At 59.7% G+C, this 24,071-nt stretch overlaps 1 protein-coding gene across 1 annotated transcript in view; it reads right to left on the reverse strand.

The window, feature by feature from the left end:
- Positions 1-24,071, reverse strand: part of SDK2 (sidekick cell adhesion molecule 2) — a 236,487-nt gene that overhangs the window by 12,997 nt on the left and 199,419 nt on the right. Inside the window, exons 30-41 of the mRNA XM_069483167.1 lie at positions 23,858-24,059; positions 22,818-22,921; positions 22,254-22,324; positions 20,709-20,844; positions 19,060-19,116; positions 17,632-17,733; positions 17,357-17,472; positions 12,027-12,213; positions 9,673-9,810; positions 7,085-7,246; positions 4,366-4,491; positions 221-385 (exon numbers count right to left, since the gene is read on the reverse strand). Coding sequence (XP_069339268.1) covers positions 221-385; positions 4,366-4,491; positions 7,085-7,246; positions 9,673-9,810; positions 12,027-12,213; positions 17,357-17,472; positions 17,632-17,733; positions 19,060-19,116; positions 20,709-20,844; positions 22,254-22,324; positions 22,818-22,921; positions 23,858-24,059 — 1,566 coding nt within the window. The remainder of the gene's footprint in view (positions 1-220; positions 386-4,365; positions 4,492-7,084; positions 7,247-9,672; positions 9,811-12,026; positions 12,214-17,356; positions 17,473-17,631; positions 17,734-19,059; positions 19,117-20,708; positions 20,845-22,253; positions 22,325-22,817; positions 22,922-23,857; positions 24,060-24,071) is intronic.

The raw sequence follows: 24,071 nt of genomic DNA on the forward strand, positions 1-24,071 counted from the left end.
TTTATGGCCTGGCACCCTTGAATCCCCCAGGCAATGAGCTCACGGAAGCTCACATCTTGGCCCACTGCTCTGCCCCTACCCAGGGCTTCTGGGGCCCTTGAAAGGGAGCCCAGGAGATCCAAGGCCCCAGCTCCCTCTGGAGTTGAGGGCTGACCTGGTCTTGGACGCCCAGCCTCTGTCACCAGGCTCTGCCGAGGCCCCCCACCCCACGGGCCAGTACCTGGCACAGACTGGGAGGGGCTGCTGGGGGTGCCGAAGCCGTAGTCGTTGACCGCGATGACCCGGAAGTCGTAGCTCACGCCCGGCTTCAGGATGTCCATGCTGAACGTGTAGGAGCTCACCTCCTTGGGGATGTCTTTGATGAGGACGTCCCACAGCCCCTCGTCTGCAGGGGCACAGAGAGGGAGCCCCCGTGAGGTGAGGGCGGCCCAGAATCCCACTCCCAGCCCAGTCCTGACCGTGCTCCCCGGGGCCGGGCCTGCCTGACCGCCCTGCTCAACACTGACCCACGGTGCGTGGTCCTCAGCCCATGGTTTTTAAAAGGACGTCTTTTATTCCTTTTAGTAAGACATCTGTAACCCATTAAAAACTATGTACTATGCAGAAAGTACTGTCACAACCAGCCCGATCCCACTGTCCAGAGAAACAGGCTCAGCACGTTAGCACTTGCGCGGGCAGACTCTACACACGCCATCCTCGGGTCGTTAAAACGGTTCGTAAACATGACTTTAAGTGGCTGCCTTCGATCTCATCACACGGGAACACCCTCCTTTACTCAGCCGGGCCCCTGTTTTTCTAACCCACTTTTCTTTCTTTTTTTTGAGACGGAGTCTCACTCTGTTGCCCGGGCTAGAGGGCTGTGGCGTCAGCCTAGCTCACAGCAACCTCAAACTCCCGGGCTCAAGCGATCCTCCTGCCTCAGCCTCCCGAGTAGCTGCAACCCCCTTTTCTATTCAAAACCTGTGCAGTGGTGGCATCAGACAAACAAGAGAACTTCTCTTTTTCTTTTCAATAACAGCTGCAGGGAAGAGCTGGGTTGCCCGACGGTTTGGTCAAGTTGCCTGGATTTGACGGGGCCATCCTCAGCCGCCTCCTCTCTTAGGCGCAGAGATCAGAGGAAAAAGAGGGACCACAGAAGGCGGGGGGAGTCTCCAGGCTGTCCTCCACCCCATGTTGCCCCAGTCACCCCATCCCTTGAGTTCCTGAGTGTCCTTCAGGCCTCCCTTTGTCCCTGGCTCTCTGGGCCTTGCCCTGTGGGACAGAATTCACTCTCATGCCGTTGGAAAGGAGTAGCAGAAGTGGCAGGCATCCGCCACCGCCCAGTGATAGCCAGTAGGTAGGTGGGGCGGCCAGAGGGGGCCTGGCCAGATGCTCTGTGTCGGGCCACCAGGGTTTGAGAGAGGGTGAGTCCCCCCACAGTGCTAGTGCCATGTCAAGCCGCGTGGGCCCTGGCCAGAGCATCTCTCCACGGAGGAAGGACGTCGGTGGGCCATGCTCACAGGTCCTCCCTCCACAGCCTTCTCCTGCAGCCAGGGGGTCCTCCAGGCTGCTGCCACTGGGAGCGAAGGACCCCTCGCCGTCCCCAGCAGCCCCCCTGCAAGCACCTCCGGCTTCGCCCTCCTGCAGCACCTTCTTCTCGCCCGCTCTGGACCCTCTGTCATAGCTGCTCTCGGGGCCGGAGGCTCGGTCCCTGGCTCCAGCACGGCCCCTTCCTAGGGCTGGTGGGTTTACTTGTTTTCCTCACCACGCTTTTTCACAGACCCGGCCGTGTAAGTCCACTCTGGTGGAGGTGCCATGGCCGCCCCACCATCCTTCTTGAATTTTGGACTGAGAGTGTGGTGGGATCTGCTGAGGGGCCACCTCCCCACTCCAGTGTAGACCCCTTCTCTTTGGGGAAGGCCGTGAGGGCCCTGTCTGCATTCAGAGCCGTCCTCACGGGGGCTCCAAAGCTTTGACCTCACTGTTGATCATATTTGTTTTTGAGCATCTGCCTCATACACATCACACCTTCTTGTTTAATGTCTGTCTTTCTCTTTCTCTCCCTCTCTCTCCTGCGAGGCTGAGAAATCCCTCCGGGGCAAGGATCGTACTTGACTTGCTTTATTAGCCCCGCACCTAGCACAGACACCTTCCAAGTGTCTATGGAATGAATGAATGGAAACCTTTCTTCCCTGGCCTTTTCGCAGCATACGCACCCAGTTCGGTGCTTCACGCTTTGGGATTTACGTGCTGGGGTGCAAGTCCAGGGACTTTGAATTCTCTCACCCGTCTCTGAGTAACACTCATAATGATGATGACGATGACGGTGACCATAGCTGGCACCTGCTCCTTTGCCAAGCATCCCAGGTCTACACACTTTGCTTTTCATGTCCACAGCAATGGTGAGAGGGAGGAAGTGTCCCCATTTTGCAGGTGAGGACACCGAGGCTCAGAGAGAGCTGACTTCCTCTTCCCAAGGCCACACCTCGCACCACCACGAGTGGCAGAGCTGGCTGGACTCCCGGCACTGAACTTCGTCCAGGTGCCCAGGGCGGGTGCTGTGCGCAGCTGGGAGCCGGATCTGCATTTGCCGGATGGGCGCAGCTCGTCGAGGGCCCTGCTGCTGCCTTCCAGAAGCTGGGCCTCCTGCCTGCTGCTAGCCTCACGCAGACACGAGGCAACCAGGCTGGGCCAGAAGCTGCTGGAATGTCACGCTGTGGCTCTGGCCTGCAGCCCCGGGAGCTGGCTGCTGCGCAGGACCCGTTCCCTGGGCTTGTAAATCCCGAGTGAATCTCTCCCTGGGCCTGCAGGGCCTGGCAGCTCTCTGGCTTGTGGAAAGTGGCGTGTTTAGTTATCCTGTGCAGCAGGAAGCATGGCCATGCCGGGGAGGCATGCATGGGACAGGAGCTCTTTCACCCTGAAGACGGCAGGGGCGGGGGCAGAGGGGAGGAGACACCCCCCAACCCTGTGACCGCACACTGCTCTCAAATAGTCTCAGGGATGAACCCCATGCCCCTACCCACTCTCCTTCCCTCACCTGGTTTCTGACCCTGTCCCCAGCTCTCTGGCCCTGCTCTGAGTCCCGGCCCCTCGTGGGGTCCTGGCTCGGTCCTTCCTTTTACCCTCAGTCCTGATTCCACCTGTGGCCAAGTCACAGCCCCCAAACTTAGAACACCAGAGTCCCACGCTGGGCCTCCCAGGGAACACTGGGAAATCAACAGGGCCCAAGTGCAGGGCCAACATTCCACAGCCCGGCACCCTGGCCGGCCACTTGGGTGGAATAAACAGGTGCAGGCCCTGGCTGGGAGCAGCACGCGGTGGCAAGCTCGGCAGCCAGCACTGCAGGGCCAGGGAGGGACCATCTGGAGTGGGGAGGCAGCCAGCCCCGCGTGCATCCTCTGGCGACAGGGAGACCTCAGCGGCCAGGTGTATTAGCTCCTTGCAACTGCGATTATTAGCATAAGATGAAGGCAAGGAGCGGGTGGTGTGGCTTCCGGGAACCACTAGAATTATTAACTCTTTGCCATGGAGTGCTGAGCACCCAGCTACCCTGAGGCATTAAAGATTTGTCTCTGGGATGTTTTAATATCCCCGTTAGATGGACGAGCTGCTGATATGCTCAACTGCTTCCCATTATGGTCATTATTGGCTATTCGGGCTGGAGCCACAGAGCCTTTTTCTCTCTCCATTTCAATCATCTGAGCACGGATCCCGGCGTACAAAGAACTGGCCTCTGGCTCGCTGGCTCTGGCACCTGCGATTACCTCGGAAACCTAGCAACGGGAGCTGGCAGGGCCGGGGCTCCCGCGAGGTGCGGAGCGGGAAGCGGGTGTCAGGACAGTGAAACAGGAGCAGTGGAGGTGGCCCACAGCGACTTATCAGGCGCTCGTCTGCTGATGGCTTTGGAAGTTCTTGTGATTCGATTTCAGGCTTGACGGGAGAGGCTGGCACAGTTCCAGGAGCAGCCGAGACAGCCTTGATGGCAGAGATCGGGCTCGAGGAGGCAGCTGGGGTCTCCTTCGTTCTGGGGCAGAGGTCGAGGAGGCCGTGTGGAGGGTGCAGTTTAACCCGAGATAGCCCGGGGCTCGCTCCTCTGGCTCCTCGAATAGTCCTCGGCCCAAGCAGGTCCTCACTGGCACTAAGAGCCGTTCTTGGGGGGCCCCTGGGTGCTCCCTAACCTAGAGTGCAGCTCTGAGGAAGCGCCTGCGGTTTCCACTCTCCAACAGCACCCGGCTAGGGGCACCTGCCGAGGCACCGAGGCACCGGTGCTTTCCCAGGCAGAGGACAGACAGACACAAGTGCCTCGGGGGAGGGACCCATAGAGGAGGGAAGAACGAACTGTGGAGTCTGGGCCTGGCGGGGTGGGGCCGGAGGGGCGGGACGCACCTGAAGGCCTGGCCTCTATGACGTAGCGGGTGATGGGCCCTTTGCCGGGGTCTCCGCTGGACCAGTGGATGGCGATGGCCGAGCTGTACCGCACGATGACGGGCACTCCAGGAGGCCCCGGGGCACCTGCAAACGGCACACAGAGGACAAGGGGACGTATGGAAACCGCAGTCACCACTGCCGGTCAGCTTGGGCTCAAAGAGGAGGACTGAGCCACCAGACCAACCCGGCCAACGAGCCTCAGGGAAGCCCTGCGAGTGCCGAGGCTGGGCCTGCCAGCAGGGGCTGTGGCCTCCTGGCCACCTCCCACCCCACACTCCAGACCCCAGGGCAGAAGGCGTAGGGGATGATCCAGAAAGTTCCCTGGAGCAGAGTCAGGAGACCTGGGCTTTCAGTTCTAGCCCAGAACTTATTAGATGGGTGACTTCGATCAATTCACATAGCCCTCCAGTGCCTCAGTTTCCCCATCTGTAAGGGCCTTTTGGAAGATAAGGTTCAAAGGGCTGTGTCATGGGGACAGCAGAGGTACTTTGATGATGGTGGAGGGGCCTGTGAGAGGAAGGGGGTGGCTTAGGGGGGCTGAAGAGCCCCCAACCTCTCCCCTGGTGTGGGACAGTGATGTCTTCCCCACCTCCTGCCTGAAATCCCCCTTCCCCAGTGGCATTTGCCATTAGACTAGGCGAGGAGAAGAGGGCTGGGCCCGGGAGGGCTTGGGCTTCTGCTGCTAGGAGGGGAGGAAGGACTGGGCTCCCTGCCGGCTCTCCTGGCACGAAGGTCACCAGGGCAGCAGCCCGGCACGTTGTAGAAGCCAGAGCAGGAGAGGGGGTGACTTCTGCAGTAGGAGGAATAAGCCAGGTGTCTGTCTATAATACAAGGGGCCCGAGCCCCTTCTTCTTTTGGGGGTGCCTGTCCAGAGGCCCATCCCCCCAGATGGGGAGCTCTGCATCTCCAGAGCCTGGCACACAGTAGGTGCTTCCTGCATGCTTAGGGGATGAGGGGACAGGCAGGTGCAAAGCGGGTGGGTGACAGGCTGGCCAAGTGGCCTCTGTGGACGCCTGCTGGGAAGAGAGCTGAGTCCAGCCCCACAATGAAGCTCCTCCAGGGCCCAGGGAGCCCGCGGGCCGGACAGGAGGCCCAGATCCACCCACACAGCCCGCAGCCCTGCCCGGCCCTGCGCCCAGTCCCGACCCATGGCCTTGGGGGCCTCATTTCCTTCCTTCCTTCCCTGAATGGCATCCTGCCTGCAGCCCCAGGGCAGGAGCAGTGGCGGACACAGCCTGAGCAGGTGTGGAGGGTGAGCCGGCCCCAGGACCCCCATTCTCAGTCTGCACAGAACGGCAATCAGGGCTGGGGTAGGAGCCATCATCTCCTCCTGCACCAGAAGCTTCCAGTGAGTCTAGCCACTACCTGGCTTCATGTTCTCTCCTGCAGACCCCTTCACTCTAGAGAACCCTCCACCTTCTCCCCTGTACCCCGTTCCCTCCCCCACACCCCTATCTCACCCCCAACCTGGGACACTTCAAGGCTCAGGTCAGAACAGCCCTCTCCTGTCCCTGAGCTGCTCGGCCCTCCCTCCAGCTTCCTGCCTTTGCTTCCCAGGAAGCCGGCTCAGGTGAGAGCAGCTTGGGCTGGGGCAGGGCCTGTGCGTGCGTGCGTGTGTGTGTGTGTGTGTGTGTGTGTGTATGTCTTGTGGGAGCGGCTCCCTCCCGGGCAGCTTCCTCCTGCAGGCTTTGTTCTAGGGAGCCCTGCCCCTTCCTTGCAGAACAGGACTGTGAGGAGTAGAAAGTGACCAGACAGAAAGGGAAAGTGAAGAGTGGCCGGCCTGAGCCACCAGCAGTGACACCCGCAGGGCAGTGACAGGCAGGAGGGGCAGGAGGGCAGGCTCCCAGACCCTGAACCCCCCAGGGGCCTCCATCCACTCCTGGCTGTGGGGGGTGGAGGAGGAGACAGATTTTAGGGGATGTTGGGAGGGGCTGTGTCCTTGCTTAGGGAGGGAGGCAGCAGTGTGGCCTGGGAAGGGGGTGGGGTTAAAGGAGGAGGTGAAGGAAGCTCAGGGGGCATCTATGGGGGGCTAGTGGTGAGGCGGGGGGGCATGGGCCTGGCCCTGGAGAGGCTGCTGCCCCATCAAGGGTTCCTCAAGGTACCACTTTCGTGGGAACCTCCAGGGGTTTTTGGGGTCAGTGCAGGTTGCTGGGCCCACCTCAGCCCCGGGGATGAGCATCTCTTTGCAGGCACCCTGGGAAGGTGATTTTAGCGAGAGCTGAGGGTGACTCTCCCGCACCGTGCTCACCTGCTCAGGGAAACACTGCAGGGGGTGGGAAGATGGCTCTGACCAGGGCAGAGGCAGGGGGCTTGCAGCTGCGTCCCTCCTGGATGGAGGCGATGGGGTAGCACGACTCGGGGGAGGGACCACCAGCAAGGAGTGGGTGCAGCTGCCAGGTCAGGCCCAGGGTACTGGGCCTGAGGGGAGGGGCTCTTCTGGGGTCTGTGGCTTGAGGAACCCGAGGACACCGATGCCATTAACCAAAGTAGAGACGCCGGAGTGTGGGGAGTGAGGGGGAGGGAGGGACCCCCAGGGACCAGGGAGAAAGAGCGAGCCCCGCCCCCCACTCTGGGTCCCCAGGCTCCAGCACAGCTCTTGATATCAGGGGCCCTTCTGACTTGGGGGGGAGGCAGGGCTGAACAATTTAGTGTGATGTGTGAACGGTCACTCTCCTACCTTCTCCTGGGCCTGTGGTGACGTTGGCTTCGATCTCCGGCCCGTAGGTGAAGGTCTTGGCCCGGATGCGGAACCTGTAGGTCATCCCCTCCGCCAGGTCCTTCACCTTCAGCCACAGAGGGTTGCTCCCCTTCACGTCCACCGTCACGATCTTGCTGACTCCTGGGGGGGCAGAGCACGCGGGGGCTGCAGGGCTCGCCCCATGAGACCCCTAGGCCGAAACACCACCCTAGCCCACACGGCAACGCTGCCCACGCGGTGTTTCTTGGACAACGGTCCTGCGGGCTGTTCTCAGGAAAAGGGCTCCATGGTTAAGTAAGTTTGAGAAAAGCTACGTGTTTTATGTGTCTCTGGAACAAGCCCTGGATCCTTTAGCATCTGGAGGAAAAAAACACTCAGCATCCTGTTTAACGTAACCCAGATATATTTCACTCCCGTTTTTATTCCCCTACATAACATCCCACAGAACTAGAATTCTAAGGATAAGATTTCAGGCTGTGTTGCCATAAAGGTACCAAAAGTTAGAGTTGGAGGGGACACGCTTGCGACCAGCTCCAACACCTGGGCCCCAACCCCAGCGCGGCCTGCGGGCTCGGCCTGTTCCTCTTGTGCTGGTGGGAGCCAGGAGCTCACCCCAGGCCCTCTGTCACCTGCACCGCCAGGCTCTTCAGCCCCCAAATTGCAGCTGCAAGGGGGGAGCTCGGGACAGCTCTCAGGAGGAGGAGTCCGCGCTCTGTGCTTCCCAAGTCCAAGCGTTCCCCACCGCCAGCCTCCCAGAGGGCCAGGACTGGCTCCATGTCCCATGTCCACCGAGCGTACGGTGACCAGCACTGGCCTTGGCATGTCCCTCACCTGGTTTCTGTTTGTTCTATGGGCGAGGACACCCACAGCACCTTACACTGGAGGTTTAAGTAAACTAACAGCACCCAGGGCCTGAGTGTGTACCGCATAGACGGAGTATTGAAGGACAGAACAACGGATGCTCAAGAGGGGCTTCCTGGAAGAAGCAATGACCCCTCAGGACCCGGAGCAGGGACTCTGGGCACTTGAGTAAGCTCCGTGACATTTCTGAACAAACCCCTCCTCGAGGCGGGGACCTGGGTTTTCCCTACAGGAAACGGAGGGCGGGGGGGATCTGGAGCACGTGGCCGAACCCCTTGCCCTCGCATGTCCTGTCCTCCCGCAATAGCCCAGCTGTGCCTGAGCCTGGCCAGCCTGGTGTCCGCACCCCAGTTCTTGCCTCGGCCCTGGGTTCAGGTCAGCAGCAAACCAGCCACACAGGAGCCCCCCAGCCCGAGCCCGCAGAGGCAAAATGCTCACATCACTCGGGTTGGGAGGGCCCAGGTGAAGCTCCTGTGAAGGGATCTTGTCCCAGGTCCCTGCATCTGTCTCTGGGACCTCTGTCCTCTGTCCTCTGTCCCTTTCCTGGGCCCTGCACCTGACTGGACCACTCCTGGGGCCTGGTGGCCCCTTGGTGTCCTAACACACAGCTCCGCTTACAGAACGAGCTGCTGGGACCCAGGTGGTGGCAGGAAGACTGAGGGCCATTGTTCCCTCGGCTGACCCAGAACTGCTGGCTGGAGCCACGTTCCCAGGGCCCCGCCCCTTGTTCTTGCTAGGCTCTGTTGTCGGGGGAGGGGTGAGAGTGAGGCGGGTGACTCCAGAGGCCAGCCACACCCCCACTGTCTCGCTGGACTGAGACCCAGGCAGCGAGGAGCCTCGTCCCCTTCCCGTCTCTCTGTGTCTCCGTCCTCATAAGATGGTTGCTGGTAACAAAACAGCAGTGACTTCTGCCCTCTGCTCGCCCTGAGCTCATGCGCATCCCCGGGGGCTGGACAGCCCTCTGGGGGTAGGAAGCTGGCAAGTGTCCGACGTCCACTGTCAGGGTCAGCACGGCCCAGCCTGGGAGCCCGGAGTGGGGCATGGGTCCCTGCTGGGGCCTGAGGAAGGGGTGGGGGGCTGCGAGGGAGGGTCTGATGACAGCTCAGGTGAACAGGGTTCAGGACACAGGGGAGGTCACCTGCAGAGTGGGGCTCTAGAGCCGAGGTCCACAGATGGCAACAGGGGTGCAGTGACCCCCAATCTTGTGCATCTTCCTGGGGAGAGTTGCCAAGGCTTTGATCTGATTCTCAAAGGGGTTCCTGACTGCCCCCAAAGATGGAGAACGACTAATCCAGAGTAAGGCGGAGAACTCTAAGGTCTGGGAAAGGGCAAGGAAAGGGCAGGACCTCAGGGGCTCCCCCTGCTTCCTGGGCCTGGCAGCCCTGTCTGTCTTGGGACACTGTACCTGGCTCCACTTTCTCTCCCTCTCTTCCCCATTTTCACTGACCGAAGGGGAAAGATATATGTAAAAGTTCTCTGCCTAGAAGTTAGGAGCCCGGGCTGCTGTTCCAACCTTGCCCTCAACTTGCCGTTGTTTTACCTTGGAAGTTCCCCTTCCTTTGTCTGGGCCTCAGTAACCCCGTTTATAAGATGCGGAGACTCTCACCACATCTAACCCGTGTGCGGTGGCTGTGACGGGGACCCCAGATGAGAGAGGGCACTTGCAAATCGAGAGCCTGGGGGCTGTGCTGGGAGAGCCCACTCACCGTCCACGGGGGTGCAGGGCTCGTACACCAGCCGGTAGCCCTCCAGGACGCCGTTGGGGAACTGCGGGGCTTCCCAGGACACGTTCACGGAGGTTGTGGTCAGCTCGCTGAACTTGACCGAGCTGGGAGCACTGGGGGCTGTGGGAGACAGCAAAGGGGTTTTGTTTCCTCCCTCTGTGCACGTTCAAAGCCTTGGGTTTGGCTCCAAGGAACAAGCAGGAGTGTCGGGTCTGGCCCGGGAAGAACAAGAGAGCAGGGCTTAGCATCAGGGGACAGTGGGAGAGGTCACCAAGGGTCATCGGGCCCCCTTCCCCTCCTCTCTCAACTTTCCAGTATCAGAGTCCCAAGAACTGGGAAGAAAGGAGACTTTATTTTTCCCTAAAGTTGGGGAATTCAGGCTCCCTCCTGCTAAGTGGCTCTGAGCCCTGGCTATGAGTGTGGGATCAGCCGTTACACCCCGGGGTCACCGTGGGGCAAGGCCATTTCCTGGCTTTGTGGGGTTCTTTCGGCGTCCCTGGAAGAGAAGATAGTGGGTGTCTGGCCTCGGATCATTAGCTGGGCACTAAACAAGAAGATGCCAGAACTGTAGCAGACAGACGTGGCCTTTCTCTCAGCCCTGGGCTCCGGGGCTTGTCACAGAGACACCATGCTGTCAGGAGGAGCCAGAGCCAAGGACAGTGGAACCCTCCGGAAGAAATGTTTTCTTGGCCTGAGACCCTCGGAGCAAGCATGGGGGCGAGGGCTCCTGCGAGGGGGAGGGCCAGAGGAAGGGAAGGAAGCGCCCCACTCGGCGGCATCCCAGGCTGGCGCGGGTGGGTGACCAGGCTATTATTGTCCAGTGCCGCCTCCCACCAAGCCGGAGCTAATCTGGACCTGCTTCCGGCTCTGGCTCCGGCTCCAAGGGGCTGAGCCAGCCAGCGTCTTTGAAGAAGGGAGGTGAGCTCAGGGGGCCTTTCCTGCCTCCCCTGGGCTAGAGGGACATGGGACAGAACACTCTGTCCTGCTGCCACAGCAACACAAGCTTCGGACTCCCCAGGGGCTCCCATCTGGCCGATGACACCGACAGAGAGTGGGGGACAGGCAGCAGACAGACGTGCACATCAGTGCCCACACCCGGCCCAGCCTCAGCCGGGCCCCGGAGCCAGCAGAGCGAAAGGCTGTCCCCGGAGCCAGGGCTCGTCCCCAGAGGGTCATAACGGGAACTGACTCCACAAGCGTGCCCTTTGCAGCTCTTTAAGGGCGAATGTCACTGATAGTATGGAAAGCGGCAGGTTGGACAAGATGTCCAAGGCGGGCTGGGACAAAAGGCTGGTGTCCAATCCACGAGGACGCAACTCTGGGTTCTCTCAGAAATCCTGGGTTCCAGCCTCTGCTTCCCTGCTGAGCAGCTGGGTGACCCTGGGCAAGAAGCTTGACTTCCTGGGGGACCTCTTGCTCTTCGTGAAAACGGGGTGCTGGCCACCCCCACCCCCATCCCCAGGGCTTCTGGGCGGGTCACGTGTGATGCTGCCTGAAAAGGAGCTCTGGGCACGCTACCGGGCTCGCGCTGCACACGTGGGTGTGGGATTCTCACCACGGCCACTCCTGCCCGGCCACCCTGCTCCAGCCCGACCTGCCAGGCTGCCTTCTGTACAGCGGCCCGAGCGATTCTCTCAGACAGAAACCAGATCCTGCCGCCCAACTGCTCAAACCTTCCAGCGGCCTCCCGTCGCACTTAGATCTAATTCCAGTCCTCTCCCCCAGACCCTCTGTGACCTGCTCTTGCCCCATTGTCTTGCAAACCACCTGGCTTTCTCTCTGGTCCCCTAACCCCCTCCAGCCTTCAGGACCTCACATCTGCTGTCCCCTCTGTCCAGAACCCTGCCTTACCTCCCCACCCCCCCCCATGAACGCCCCACGCTGGCCTCTCCTTGCTCAGATCTCACCCTCTCAGGGAGGCCTTTGTGGGCAAACCTACCCAAAGCTCCCCGTGCACCCCTTGCCCCACCCTTGGATCCCCCGTCCTGGCCACCATCTGCAGTCATCCGTCTGCTTGTTTGTGATCCGTCCCCTGCCAGGGCAGGGAGCTTGGTGGTCTCACTCACTGTCGTGCCCCACACAGTGAGGCCTCAGAAAAGACACTCAATAAATATCTGTGGAATGAACGAAGCCAGGGAGATAGAAAAATGGCAGGTGGGGGCAGGGCACGGGCCCAGGTGGGCTGGCGGGGGCTGGGCTGCCAGGGGGCTGGCTCAAGGCCTGAGCATGGCTGCCCCACTCTGGAGGGCGTCTGGGGGCGGGGAGAGGCAGGTGGGTCCTCCTGCCCCTCTCCCGCCACCAGGCAGACCTACCCCTCCCCAGGGCCCCTGCCCCACCTGCTTGCTGGGTCTGGCCCCGGGTGGGGACGCTCCGAGGCCCGTCCCCGGCGGCGTTGAAGGCCGCCACGCTGACCATGTAGGCCGTGTAGCCGGTCAGGTTCTTGAGCTTCACGCTGTTCTCCGCCAGGAAAAGTGTCTTCACGCGCTCTGTGAGGTTCCGCCGCTGGGCTTCCCAGAAATAGATCTGTGGGCACAGAGGGCTGTGGGAGTGAGCGTGACAGAGACCTCGCTCGGGCTTCCCTCCTGCTCCACCGACCCAGGGGCTGAGAGACACCTTCCTTGTTGGGAGTCACCTGGGAAACGGTATAGAAGTCTTTTTTTTTTTGAGACAGAGTCTCACTCTGTTGCCTGGGCTAGAGTGAGTGCCATGGCGTCAGCCTCGCTCACAGCAACCTCAAACTCCTGGGCTCAAGGGATCCTCCTGCCTCAGCCTCCCGAGTAGCTGGAACTACAGGCATGCACCACCATGCCCGGCTAATTTTTTCTATATATATATTTTAGTTGGCCAGATAATTTCTTTCTATTTTTGGTAGAGATGGGGTCTCGCTCTTGCTCAGGCTGGTCTCGAACTCCTGAGCTCAAACAATCCACCGGCCTCGGCCTCCCAGAGTGCTAGGATTACAGGCGTGAGCCACCGTGCCCAGCCCAGTATAGAAGTCTTGAAAAGCGGTTTTAGAAACCCTTCCAGAACCTTCCTTCCCATAGCCAAGACCCTGGTATCCGCTAGACTGTCGATGTGAGGGCACAGCCTGGGCACCTTGGTTCATGGCAGGGCCTGTCGGATCTCGCATAGCTCTGGGACATCAGCACTCGGAAAATAGATCCTGCAGGAACCTGAGCTGGGGAGATAAATGCAGTGCAGAGCCCACCCTGACCTAGTGGGGTGCAAAGGCGGCAGCGTCGCATCGCCTGGGAGCTTGTGGGGGGGGTGTACCCCAAGCCTGCTCCATCGGCAGCTGCAAACACCCCGGCGTCGCGCCTGCGCACTGCAACTGCCAAGCGGCTGCAGAGGAAGGCCAGGGCTCAGATGGCATTCGCTAGCAGTGTGCCTCCGCCAGGTGACTTCCCTGAGCCACCCCCTTCCCAGGCTCAGCGCCAGGCCCCACGGTGAAAAGATTTTCTCCCAGGTGCGGGGCCAGTTTCCTAAGGCATCTCGTGGCTGTGGAAGGTTTTAGGGCAGCAACACAACAAAAGCTCGATAGCATTTTCAATTATTGCTTGTTTAGCGAGCGCGGGTGGTAGAGGACACTGCTAGTCAGCGAGGCATGTTAGATTCTTAAACTAGTTCTAGGACGGAGCCCACCCAGAAGTCGCAAGCCGGCCCCAAACCCCGCGGAGCATTGGAGGTCATTTGGCACCACCTGCTGGCCGACGAAGTTTCTGCACATTGCCAGCTTTTCAACGTCTCGGTTCCCGGAGCGAGAAAGCGCTAATATAATAAAACTGCTCCCTGCCCGCCCCCGACCCCCCCCCCCGCACCTGTGAGTGGCGGTTAGGACATCTTGTTACCATGAAATCCCTTTCTCCAACCACTTTACCCCCTTTACTAAAGGAGTCTTCTCATATGGGTGCCCGCTGTAGCCAGCCATTAAATCACTCATCCATTCACTCACTTGTCTATGGCTAATGCTAAAAATCTGGGTGTTATCAGCACACAGGTGGCATTTGGCCACGGCACACCAAGAGTTCTCTTAGAGAAGAGGGTCAGGAAGTGATTCCTGGGGGCCTCCGGCGCTCAGTGGTTGGGGCAGGAGTCGGCACAGCGGAGGAGAGTGAGGAGGGGCTGACAACAAGGGAAACCGAGAGAAGGAAGCATTTTGAGAGGAGGGTGGATCCGCCGTTCAAACGCTGCCGCCACTCAGCCCATAGTCAGTGAGGCCTGAGGTTTGAGCCGTGAAGGCGGCACGGAGCTGCTGGTGGCCTTGGCAGGAAGTGCTCTGGTGGGGCCATGGCGCAGAGAACCCACCTGCAGTGGTTCGAGACACCCCGGGAGGAGAGGAATTGCAGGTGTAAGTGCAGAATTCTATTGCAAAGGGACCAACCAAAGATGCAGTTGGGAAAAGGCACTGAAAGAGGGAACACGTTCTGGAACGCTTTCGTGCCCTGCCTGTGGGAGACATCCCCTGGAGAGAGGGGGGCAGCGGCTGGAGCAGGGGAGTGGGTTGGGGTCTAGGACCCAGGGCCGCGTAAGCATGTAACCCCGGTGCCCTCAGCAGGTGCGTGTCGTTTGTGTGTACTGAATTCAGCAGGCCTTTGTTAGGTGATGATTAACAGGAAGAGAGACTGACACCTGTGCAGAGGGCACAAAGGAGCCGAGCCGGACCCGGGTCCCCAAGGGGCGCACTGCCGAGTTGGAGCACACGCAGACGGGTGTCCGGGTGTCTGCCAGAACACACGCGCCACAGGGCAGGGTCTCGGTGCATCCGGCTTCCTTGTGAGCGAGCACCTAGAGTCAGCCTGGCACACCACTGGCGCTCAGTAAATACCTGCTGGGTGAACGAACGTGGTGGGCGGGCAGAGGAGTGTCCCGCTGTAGCCACCACCTTCCATTCACCCTTCTCAACCCCTGCCCTTTCTTTTCTTTATTCCAGCGTTACTGAGGTATAATTGACAAATAAAATTGTATGTATGTAAGGTATAAAACGTGATGTTTTTATCTATGTATACGTTGTGAAAAGATGACCATAATCAAGCTGATATCCATCACCTCGAATAGTTTACCTTTTTTCTTTCTTTTTTGTGGTGAGAACACTTAAGATCCATGTTCTTCGCAAATTTCAAGTGCACGTAATATCATTAACCGTCATCACCATGCTGTAGGTCGGATCCCAGAACTTACGCATGTCACCTGAGGCTTCGTACCCTTCGACCAACATCTCCCCAACCCCCTGCCCCAGCCTCTGTAACCCCTCTTCTACTCTCTGCTTCCCTGAGTTGGATTATTTTAGATCCCACACGTATGTGAGATCGTGCAGTATTTGTCGCTTTGTGCCTGGTGTATTCATTAGCATAACGTCCTTCAGGTTCATCTGTGTTGTTGCAAACAGCAGAAGTTCCTTTGGGGCTGGGTAATACTCCACCGTGTATACACGCTCCACATCTTCATCCACTCATCTATCGACAGACATTTAGGTGGTTTCCGCATCTTGGCTGTTGTGAATCATGCTGCAGTTAACATGGGCATGCAGGCATCCCCTCAAGATCCCGATTTCAATTCAGTGGTGGGTTTGCTGGATCATACGGTAGTTCTGTTTTTAATTTTCGGAGGAACCCCCATACTGGTTTCCATAACGGCTGCACCAATTTACATTCCCACTAACGCTGGGCAAGTGTTCCTTCTTCTCCATACCTTCGCCAACACGCATCTCTTCACTTTTTGATAGTAGCCATCCCAACAGGTGTGAGGCTGTATCTCACTGCGGTTTTGATTTGCATTTCCCTACGTTTAGCGATGTCAAGAGCCTTGTATACCTGTTCACTATGTGTATGTCTTCTACGTCCTTTGCCTCATGTTTTAATTGGGTTGTTTTCCTTCCACTGAGTTGTATGTTCCTCATACCTTTGCGCTATCAACCCCTTATCAGACGTGTGGGTTGCAAATATTTTCTCCCATTTTGCAGGTTGTCTTTTCACTGTCAAGTGGGTTCTCTGCTGGGTTCCTGTGCTCTCTTGCTGCTGCTTATACAACTGGCCAAACCCAGCCTCGGCGAGATCCACCCACACGCCGCTACACGGCTGGAGGGAAGCCATGCTTTGAGTTCATGAGCACAGCCCGAGTGGGCTGGCCACGGGGCTACACTGCCCCAGTCCAGCCCTGCACAACCCTGCACACCCCTGCATTGCTGTTTCCCACGTTCCCCCCTCCCCCTCTCCCCCCGCCCTCACTCCCAGCTGAGGACCGTGCACTGGGAAATGGAAGTCTTCCTAACAACCCTATTTAAATTCCAAACGCCCCCACCCCCCAACTAGCTTCAGTTACCACCACCTGGCGGTGTTATTTATTTCCTACATCGTTGCTCTTTTCCCCCTAAGATTTAAGCTCACGTCAACTCTTTGCTCACTGCTTTACTCCCAGCCCAAGAACAGTGCTGGGCACAGAATAACTGCTCACTAAAGGCGTGTCTGTGAACGACAGAGAGACCTCAGCTCTAGGAACGTGTGTGAATGTGCCCGTGTGCAGGTTGCGGTCGGTCTGACCCAAGTGCAGGACGGGCTTAGCTGCGCTCACGGGTTGATGATGTTAATGCATCATCCGTGTTCGTGAATGCTGATGTTAATACGTGTGGTAGCACGTGTCTGGGAGGCGGCAGCAGTTCCCTGTTTTCTCAGTTCACGTCCACAGCCGCTGCTCAGGTGGAGGTGATATTTTCTGGAACACGTGGACATCTGCTGTATTACGTATGGTGTTTCCTGGGTCTGTATATTAACTCGAAACTTCCGAACCTCGACAGTCTGGTGGCTGCCAAGCTGCTGCGGGCTCCACCGGCCCTTCCTTCCACGGGAGGCATATGCTAGGGGCGCAATATTTAGTCTTCCCAGCTGGCGCTCCTGGGCAGAGACGTGAGGGGCGTATCCGTCTTTAGAGCTTCCTTGGCAAGACGCCCTTCCTCCTTCCCCCTCCTCCTTCCCCCCAGATGGAAAGTGATTCCCATGCAGGATTCTGTCTCAAATCGGGGCCACCTGTGTTATCAAGCTGGGTGACCTCAGCAAGCTCTTCACTTCGGCTAAGGCTCAGTTTCCACCTGCAGGAGAAGGGGCTGGGCCAGGTAGACCATGAGGTCCCTTGTGGCTCTCACGTCCCACCCCGGGCCGTGGCACTGGGGCTGTTCTCTGGAATAACATCCGACCACCACGAATTCCAGCCCCCTGGGCACCTGTGCGGGAGGCAACCACAGATGCGGCCAAGGGCTACGTGTTCCAGCTGCTCCACCAGGAAGACACATTCCTTTTGAAACCACTTCCTCTAGTGCCTGCGTGGCCAGGGCTTCCTCTCCACCCCTCGTCGGGGAGAGCCGGCAGATTCTCTGCTATCTGCTCTTTGTGTGGCCTCAGCAGGCGTGGCTGGAGATTCCTGCACCTGAGCTCAGCCTGCCCTTGGGATGCTGGAGGGGGTGGATGTAGTTTTGCCCCAGTTGTACGATATTTCCACAAATTGGGTGCAAACAGCCCAGGTGGCAGGTGCGCAACAGAGCCTGAAGGGGCGCACACCTGGCTGGGAGGATGGAGGGCCTGGGGACCTCACCCACCTTCCACCCATGGGTGGCTCCCCAACCCCCAGCTGCCCCCCCCGCCCCACACACCCCTTCGCTCTGCCGGAGCACCCCTACCTTGTACCCCTGGATGTCTCCATTCTGGCTGTCCAGTGGGGGTGGCTCCCACGTCACATCCAGCTGGGTGGCTGTGGCGCCGTGGACGGCCACGTTGCGGGGTGCTGCCGTGGGCACTGGAGGGTGTGCAGGTGGGGAGTGAGTGTGCGAGGGAGATGACTCGGGGAGGGGGGTGGGCAGGGTGGGATGGGGCCCCCAGATCCGCAGCTCCTCTGGCTGGTCTGGGTTGGGGTGGGGAAGGCACGCTGGGGCCGCACAGGGCAGGTGGCACTCACCTGCCTCCCCGACGAAGACCTCTTGCGGGGGGCTGGAGGGGCCCTCGCCCACGGCGTTGTACACACTCATCCGTATCTCGTACCGCCTGTGCTTGCTCAGGTCTGTGGGTGACAGCGGGGAAGGGGCACACACTGAGGTCATTGTCCCTGCCGGGAAGGAGCCTCCATGGTGGGCAGAGGCTGTGGGGGAGGGAGGAGGCGCCCCTGCAGCTCTAGTCCCCTGTGTGAGGCTTCAGGAAGAAGCAGGTCAGAGGCGGGGCTCCGGGACATTCTGTCTCCCTCCGTGCCACCCTGGACGAGGATGATGCTGGCCGTACAATTTATTGCTCAACTGGACACTCTCCAGGCTGTGAATGTTCACACAGGGACGACCGGTGCAAACCACAGCTGTCCTGGGCACACCAGGCCATAGGGTCATGCCTTCCCCGCCTGTCCTCTTTCCTCTCCAGGACAAACGCCCACGGTCCCCAGCTCCAGGGCCCCGGGCCCTGCCCACCAGCTCTTTTCACAGCGAGGCTCCGCCTAGGGGGAGACGCTTATTGGATGTGAATTCTGGGCTGAGAAACCCCCTATTTTTGCCAAGTGTGGGGTGCTGGGGTGAGGACGCTTGGTGGAAGCTGGGACAGGAGCACAGCTGCAGGGAAATAGGCTCAGTCACCTGGTGGAGCTGCTGTCCCTGCTGGGGGGACTGAAAGGTCCCCCCATCCCCTCCACTCTTTCCTCTGGGCCCCTGCCCCATGCTCCCTCCCCCAGGTGGGACTGTGTGTGTCGGGGGGTGGGGAGCCAGCCTTGTTAACCGGCCATGCAGCTCCTGAGGGCCGCTGGCTGAGGAAGGAAGGACGAGGACAATTTAGACTCAACACTAGTGCCATTTTCTCCTGTGCACGAGGCCCTCTGGCCCAAGGCCTTGCACTAGGAAGAACCGTGGCTGGGGCGTTAGAAAAACGTCCAGGCAGGAGTCTGCAACCCGCAGGAACACGCCCTGGGCCGCGGAGGGAAGACGGGGCTGGTGGACAAACCGTTGTCTGCTCCTTCCAGAAGCCGGCCCCAGACTGCAAGACCCAGCTGGGCCAAGAAGTGCCCTGGACGTGACGCGGATGCCTGCCCACCTGCCCAGCCACGTCCCACAGCTCCTGCTGCAGCCCTGCGGTCATCGTCCCCCTCCCCACCCCCTGCCCACTGGAGCATCAGGCTGTAGACTTTCCTTTTCCATCTCGAATTCCACAGAGGATGAGCCTGGGGGGGCCCTTCCCTGGTAACAGCCCGCATTTTTGTGGATTTGGAGAGATCACGTTAAGAGTGGTCCCATTCTTTAAGCGCCCTGGGGTGGGCACACCCCTCCGCCTGTGGTCAGGCGTCCTCGAGGCCCCATTCCCCGTCCCTGTGCGAGGCCTGGGCCTGCGGCGGGAGCCGCCATGCAAGACTTACTGTCCAGCTCGTACTGCGTGAGGCTGGGCCGGCTCAGGTTCCGCACGGAGTACATGGCTACGGGTGGGGGCGGGGGCCGGAGGGAGACAGCAGACAGAGGAGGTTAGTGCACACGCGTCCCCCACCCCGCAAAGAGACCCCGGCTGGGGGGCAGATGGGACAGAGGCGGGGCTGGCAAGGTGAACAGGCACAGAGAGAGTTCCCAAGCTCCTGAGGCTGAGCTAGGGGCCAGGATGGGAGTGGGGGAGGAGGCGGCTCCCAGGACAGTGCTGTCCCCACACCGCTGTGGATGGGCCCAAGGTCACAGGGCATCCCAAGCCCCTGGGAGCCTGGCATCCCTGGGGACAGCTCTGGGGGACCCTCAAGCCCTAACTCACTCCCTTGTTTCCAGGCAGAGCTCCTAGAAACCACCATGAAATACTGGCGTCGTTAATGTCTTCATATGAACCAGAAAACATTTTACTACCAGGAAATATGACTGCATTATACACAGGCAATATAAAATCACAACCACGGCACATGTCGGCAAAAAAGGAAAAACAAAAACCACCGCCAAAAATGCAAGCTGTTGGATCAGCTACTTCCGAGTTTTTCTATTAATATTCCTTTGCTATGCGCTCAATCATTCTGTCCTCTGCTGAGTCGCTAGCGACAAGGCACAAGGTTCGAGAGAACTACGGGAGGAAACGTCACAATGGAGGGCTCCCAGACTGCTGCCCGCTGGTCTCTGGTGAGTGCTCCCCGCCCGCCTGGGGGCCCCACTCCTCTGTGTGCCTCCCTCTCCCCGCTGCTCCCGCCCTCCGTGAGTCAGTCGTGGAGCCCGGTGGAGTCCACGCCCATGACACTCCACACCTGTGACACACCATCTCCCAACTCCGTCCCGACCCTGCCACCTTGGTTCTGCAACAGCCTCCAGCTGGCCTGCCTGCCTCTGGTCCCTTCCCCGCCTGGCCAAGCCACCATCCTCAGGCCACCAAAGTGACCCTCCTCATGCATAAGTCCAGCCACGTCATTCCCATGCTATGGCTCTCCGGGGCATCCTTTCTTCCTGGGATTGCCACCTGCCTCCTTGCTCACTGTTCTTCCTGCTACGGAGGACTCCCAGGCTGGACTCCCAGGACCCCAGGCAGGGCAGGACCCCCAGGCAGGACCCCGAGGAACAAGGGGGGACTGGGACTGCTGCTTGGCGGAGGGGAGGGGGGTGCCTCAAAAGCTGCGTGCTCCTTCCCACATGCTGGGCTGTCCCTGTCCCTCCTGCCTGGTTAACTTGGCATCACCCTTCAGCCCTAGCACCCAAGCCAATGCCAGCAAAGCCTCTTCCGACCCTGGCCCTAGGCTCTCCTGGAATACTCCCCTGCTGTCGGCCAATGGGCCTTAGACGTCTACTCACGGTTATTTCTGGAAAGCCTGGCTCCTCCTCAAGCCTGCAAGCTCCAAGAGGGCAGGGACCCTGTCTGTCTTGGTCATTGGTGTCCCACAGTGTCTCAGGGCACACAGAAGGTGCTCAGTAAGTGCACGAATGGGATGGGGCAGAGGTGCACATGGGGGAGGGAGCCAGGGCTCTGGGTTAGAGAGATCCCAGGAAGCTGAGAGCTTCAGAGCAGGAAGGTGAGTGTGCCCCTCCCCTGATTCCCTCAGGTGTCACTCACAGGTAAGCTCAGCCCAGGTGGCCCCGGGGTTGTTGATGCCTCGGAGTGTGAAGCCCCTAAGTCCTTCGTAGAGCAGCTCCCTGTACCGGATCCGGAAGCCTAGGAGGATGCCGTTGATCTTGTCCTCAGCTGGCGGCTGCAGGGAAGGGAGGAGGGAATGGGGAGGGGACCCGGAGCACGGCTCACCCCGCCCCACCATCCTCCCCATCACGACTCCTGCAGCCACAGAGCAGGAACGGTGTGTCTCCACCAGGAGAAGAAATCAAGATAATGTGGAGCATTTTTAATTTGCAAAGCCTTGCCAACGAGGGCAGGAATCATGCGGTTGCCCTCGAACAGAGCAAAAGACCGAGGCTCAGAGATGTTAAGGAACTTGCCCAAGATCACACAGCATTCTTGGGGCCTGGACACGGTGCTGGACACACAGCGTTTTCATGGAGTTTTTCCTTGTCCGGAGCTCCCACCCCTGATCACTAGCCTCCTTGGCCTGGTGGTCCCCGCCGGGCCACCTGGACGGCGTTTCCTCCCCACTCTTCAGCACACACAGGGGCCAGTGCACCCCTCACTTTCTCTTTTGCTTCCACTCCCAGCTTAGTTGCAGAAAGACTTTGGGAGAAGGCAGGAACTACCTTTTATGATATCTCTTTTTAAATACCTACTGAAACGGTTGAGTCTTTTATTAGCTCCTTAATAACTTCCCTGGCTGCTATGGGTGCCTCCCCACCCCCTCTGCCACGGTGCCCAAGCTGCTCAGCCTCGTCCTGGTCACAGCTACACCGGGTCATCTTCGTCCAAGGCCAGGCTGTGCGCCCTCCTGGCTCTGTCTCCGAGGGCTCTCCCTTTGGGGGCTACAGAGGGAAAGGGCAGGGCCCCCCCCTCAGATCTGAGAAGTGGGCAGGAGCTCGCTGCTTTGGGGCCTCTGCGGGTGACCTGCTGAGCCGGGGCACAGGAGGGTCCCGAAGGGCAGGACACACAGGCAGCCTGGGTTCTGAGTTTGCCCACGGCCTTCCCCAGGCCCAGAGGGGCACGCAGCCGAGACAGGCGTGGAGAGAGGGGGAGTTTCCTCTCTCCCTGGGCAGTGGGTTCCTGCTCATGGTGACAGACACACATCTCTTTTAAGAATCCCTTCACTAACTACTAGGTCTGGTTTTCACGGACATTCTGGGGGCCCGGAGAGCCCCAAGCACTATTTTGTCCGAGGATTCAGCAGAACTAAGTCTGGCCCTGCCGCTTGCTAGCTGTGACCTGGAGCCTTTCACGTCCCCTCCCTGAGGCTTGGTCCTCACCTGCAGAAGAGGATGATAACACCTACCCGATATGAGTATCTGGAGAGTGGCATGAGGTGTATGTGAATGTCCATGTGTGCACGTGTGGGCACGGGAATGTTTTGTGACACGCACACCCCTGGATTTCTCATGCCTTCCCAGGTGCTCTGGGGACAGAGAGCCTGGGGACCCCAGCAAGCCCTGGTGGGGACTGTGGCTTTCCGGTCCCAGTGCAGAGCCTAGCTGAGTCCTGGTGCAGCCTCTGCCGGCCGGGCCGTACCTGCCATCGGATCAGCACGGAGGTGGTGGTGTGGGGGGTCACCGAGAGGATGGTGGGGGCTTCGTCCGGGGCTGCGAAGAGAAGCAGATATGTGGGCTCGGGGACCGCAGCTTCAGGTCCCCAGGAGCCCACGGGGACACAGTCTGCTGACCCCAGGCTGCAGGGCAGGTCAAGGTCAAGCCATCCTCTGTGCCCACTGGCCCAATTTCTGCAGAACAACGGCCCAGTGAGGAGGAAGAGAGAGGTGCTAAGACCTGACCTCAGCTGAACCCAGGGGTCCTAGAGGCCCCTCTGCTCTGCCCCGCACCGCCACAGGCCCTGTTCACTGGTAGCTTTCCAGGGCATGAGAGAAAGAATGTGCTAGAAAGCTAGGCAGGGTCTGGGACCCAGAGCCCCTGGCAAAGGCCCCTCTGGCCCAAACCTCCTTGGGACTCTACCCCGGGGCCTGAAGGGGCCTGGTGCTCCCTGTCTTTGGAGGCCCCTCCTCCCATAAGAGAATGCCCAGTGCCCAGGAAGTAGCCAGTGGGCCAAGAGAAAGCCACCCATGGGGGAGGGGGCACTGACCGGCCTGCAGGGTGGTCAGCGACTCTGACTCCTCGCTGAACTCGCTGTCCCCAATGTCATTTGTTGCCTTCACTCGGAACTTGTAGGACGTGAAGGGCTTGAGCCTGTGGAGGAATCGGGTCCCATGAACCAAGGGGTTCCCTGAAGACCTGCCCACACCTCCATCATGGGGTCTCGCTGAGCTCTCCTCGCCTGGGAACGGGGCCGGGCATGCTGACCCAGTATACAGGAGGGAACATCGAGGCTGAGAAAAGAGCTCTGCTACAAAGGGGACAAGCCAGGACCAGGCCAGGACCCCCTGGGCACTGAGGCCAGGCCCCCCAGACCATGCCAGCTTGGGGAGCCTTGAGCCCCAATTTTAAGCCATGGGTCCCCAAGAAGAAATGTCTATGTATTTCCTACTTCAGAGGACAACACAGCCACGAAACACCAACACCTCCCTTTCTGAACAACTCTCTCTCCCCGCCCCTAAACTGCCATCTCTCTCTTAAACTTAGCAAGTTTGGGAAGGGTGGAGGCTCTCAAGAGTTAACCAGCACTTCCTCTCCAAGCAAACGTCTTTCTTTTGGATTTATTGGGGGTGGGGGAGGTGGGGAGGAAAGTATTGCTCAAAACTCCCGGTCACATCGCTAGCACATAAAAACCACAGCCCACTGGGAATGAAATTGAAGCCAGAATTTTGGAGTGCGGCTCCACTGCCCTATTAGAGCTGGAGAGGAAGATGCCGCCTGGCTGGAAGAATCGCTAATGAAGGATGACAAGCACTTCACTGGAGGGGACTTCTGGGCTCCAGAAATAGACGACTAAGAGGCGACCTTCCCTACCAGGGTTCTAGGGGGAAAGGGAGCAGGGGTTTAGGAGGGAGCTAGCTCTGGAGGGGCGAGAGTGGACAGGGGGTGCGGGCTGAGGAAGAGAGTTGGTGGGCAGGCCGGGGGTGTTCTCAGAGGGCCCACCGTGCCCCCCACACTGGGGAACCACCGCAGGTGCTTGTGCCAGCTAGGAGGGGCAGAGTGGAGATGCGGCGGGCCCCCAGGCCTCACCTGTCCACAGTGAAGGAGGAGGCGTTGTGGCTCACGGAGGCGGAGTGCAGCGCCCACCGGCCGCTGGGCAGCTCGCGGGTCTGGACAGTGTAGTAGCGCACAGGGGAGAGCCCGTCGCTCCCCGGCTCCCAGGACAGCAGCACGCTGCGGGCTCTCACGTCCTCCTGCTGCACCACCGGCTTGCTGGGGGGCTGCGGGCGGTCTGGGGGGCAGT

This window comes from Eulemur rufifrons, chromosome 9 (assembly GCF_041146395.1).
Source record: "Eulemur rufifrons isolate Redbay chromosome 9, OSU_ERuf_1, whole genome shotgun sequence".
NCBI lineage: Eukaryota > Metazoa > Chordata > Mammalia > Primates > Lemuridae > Eulemur > Eulemur rufifrons.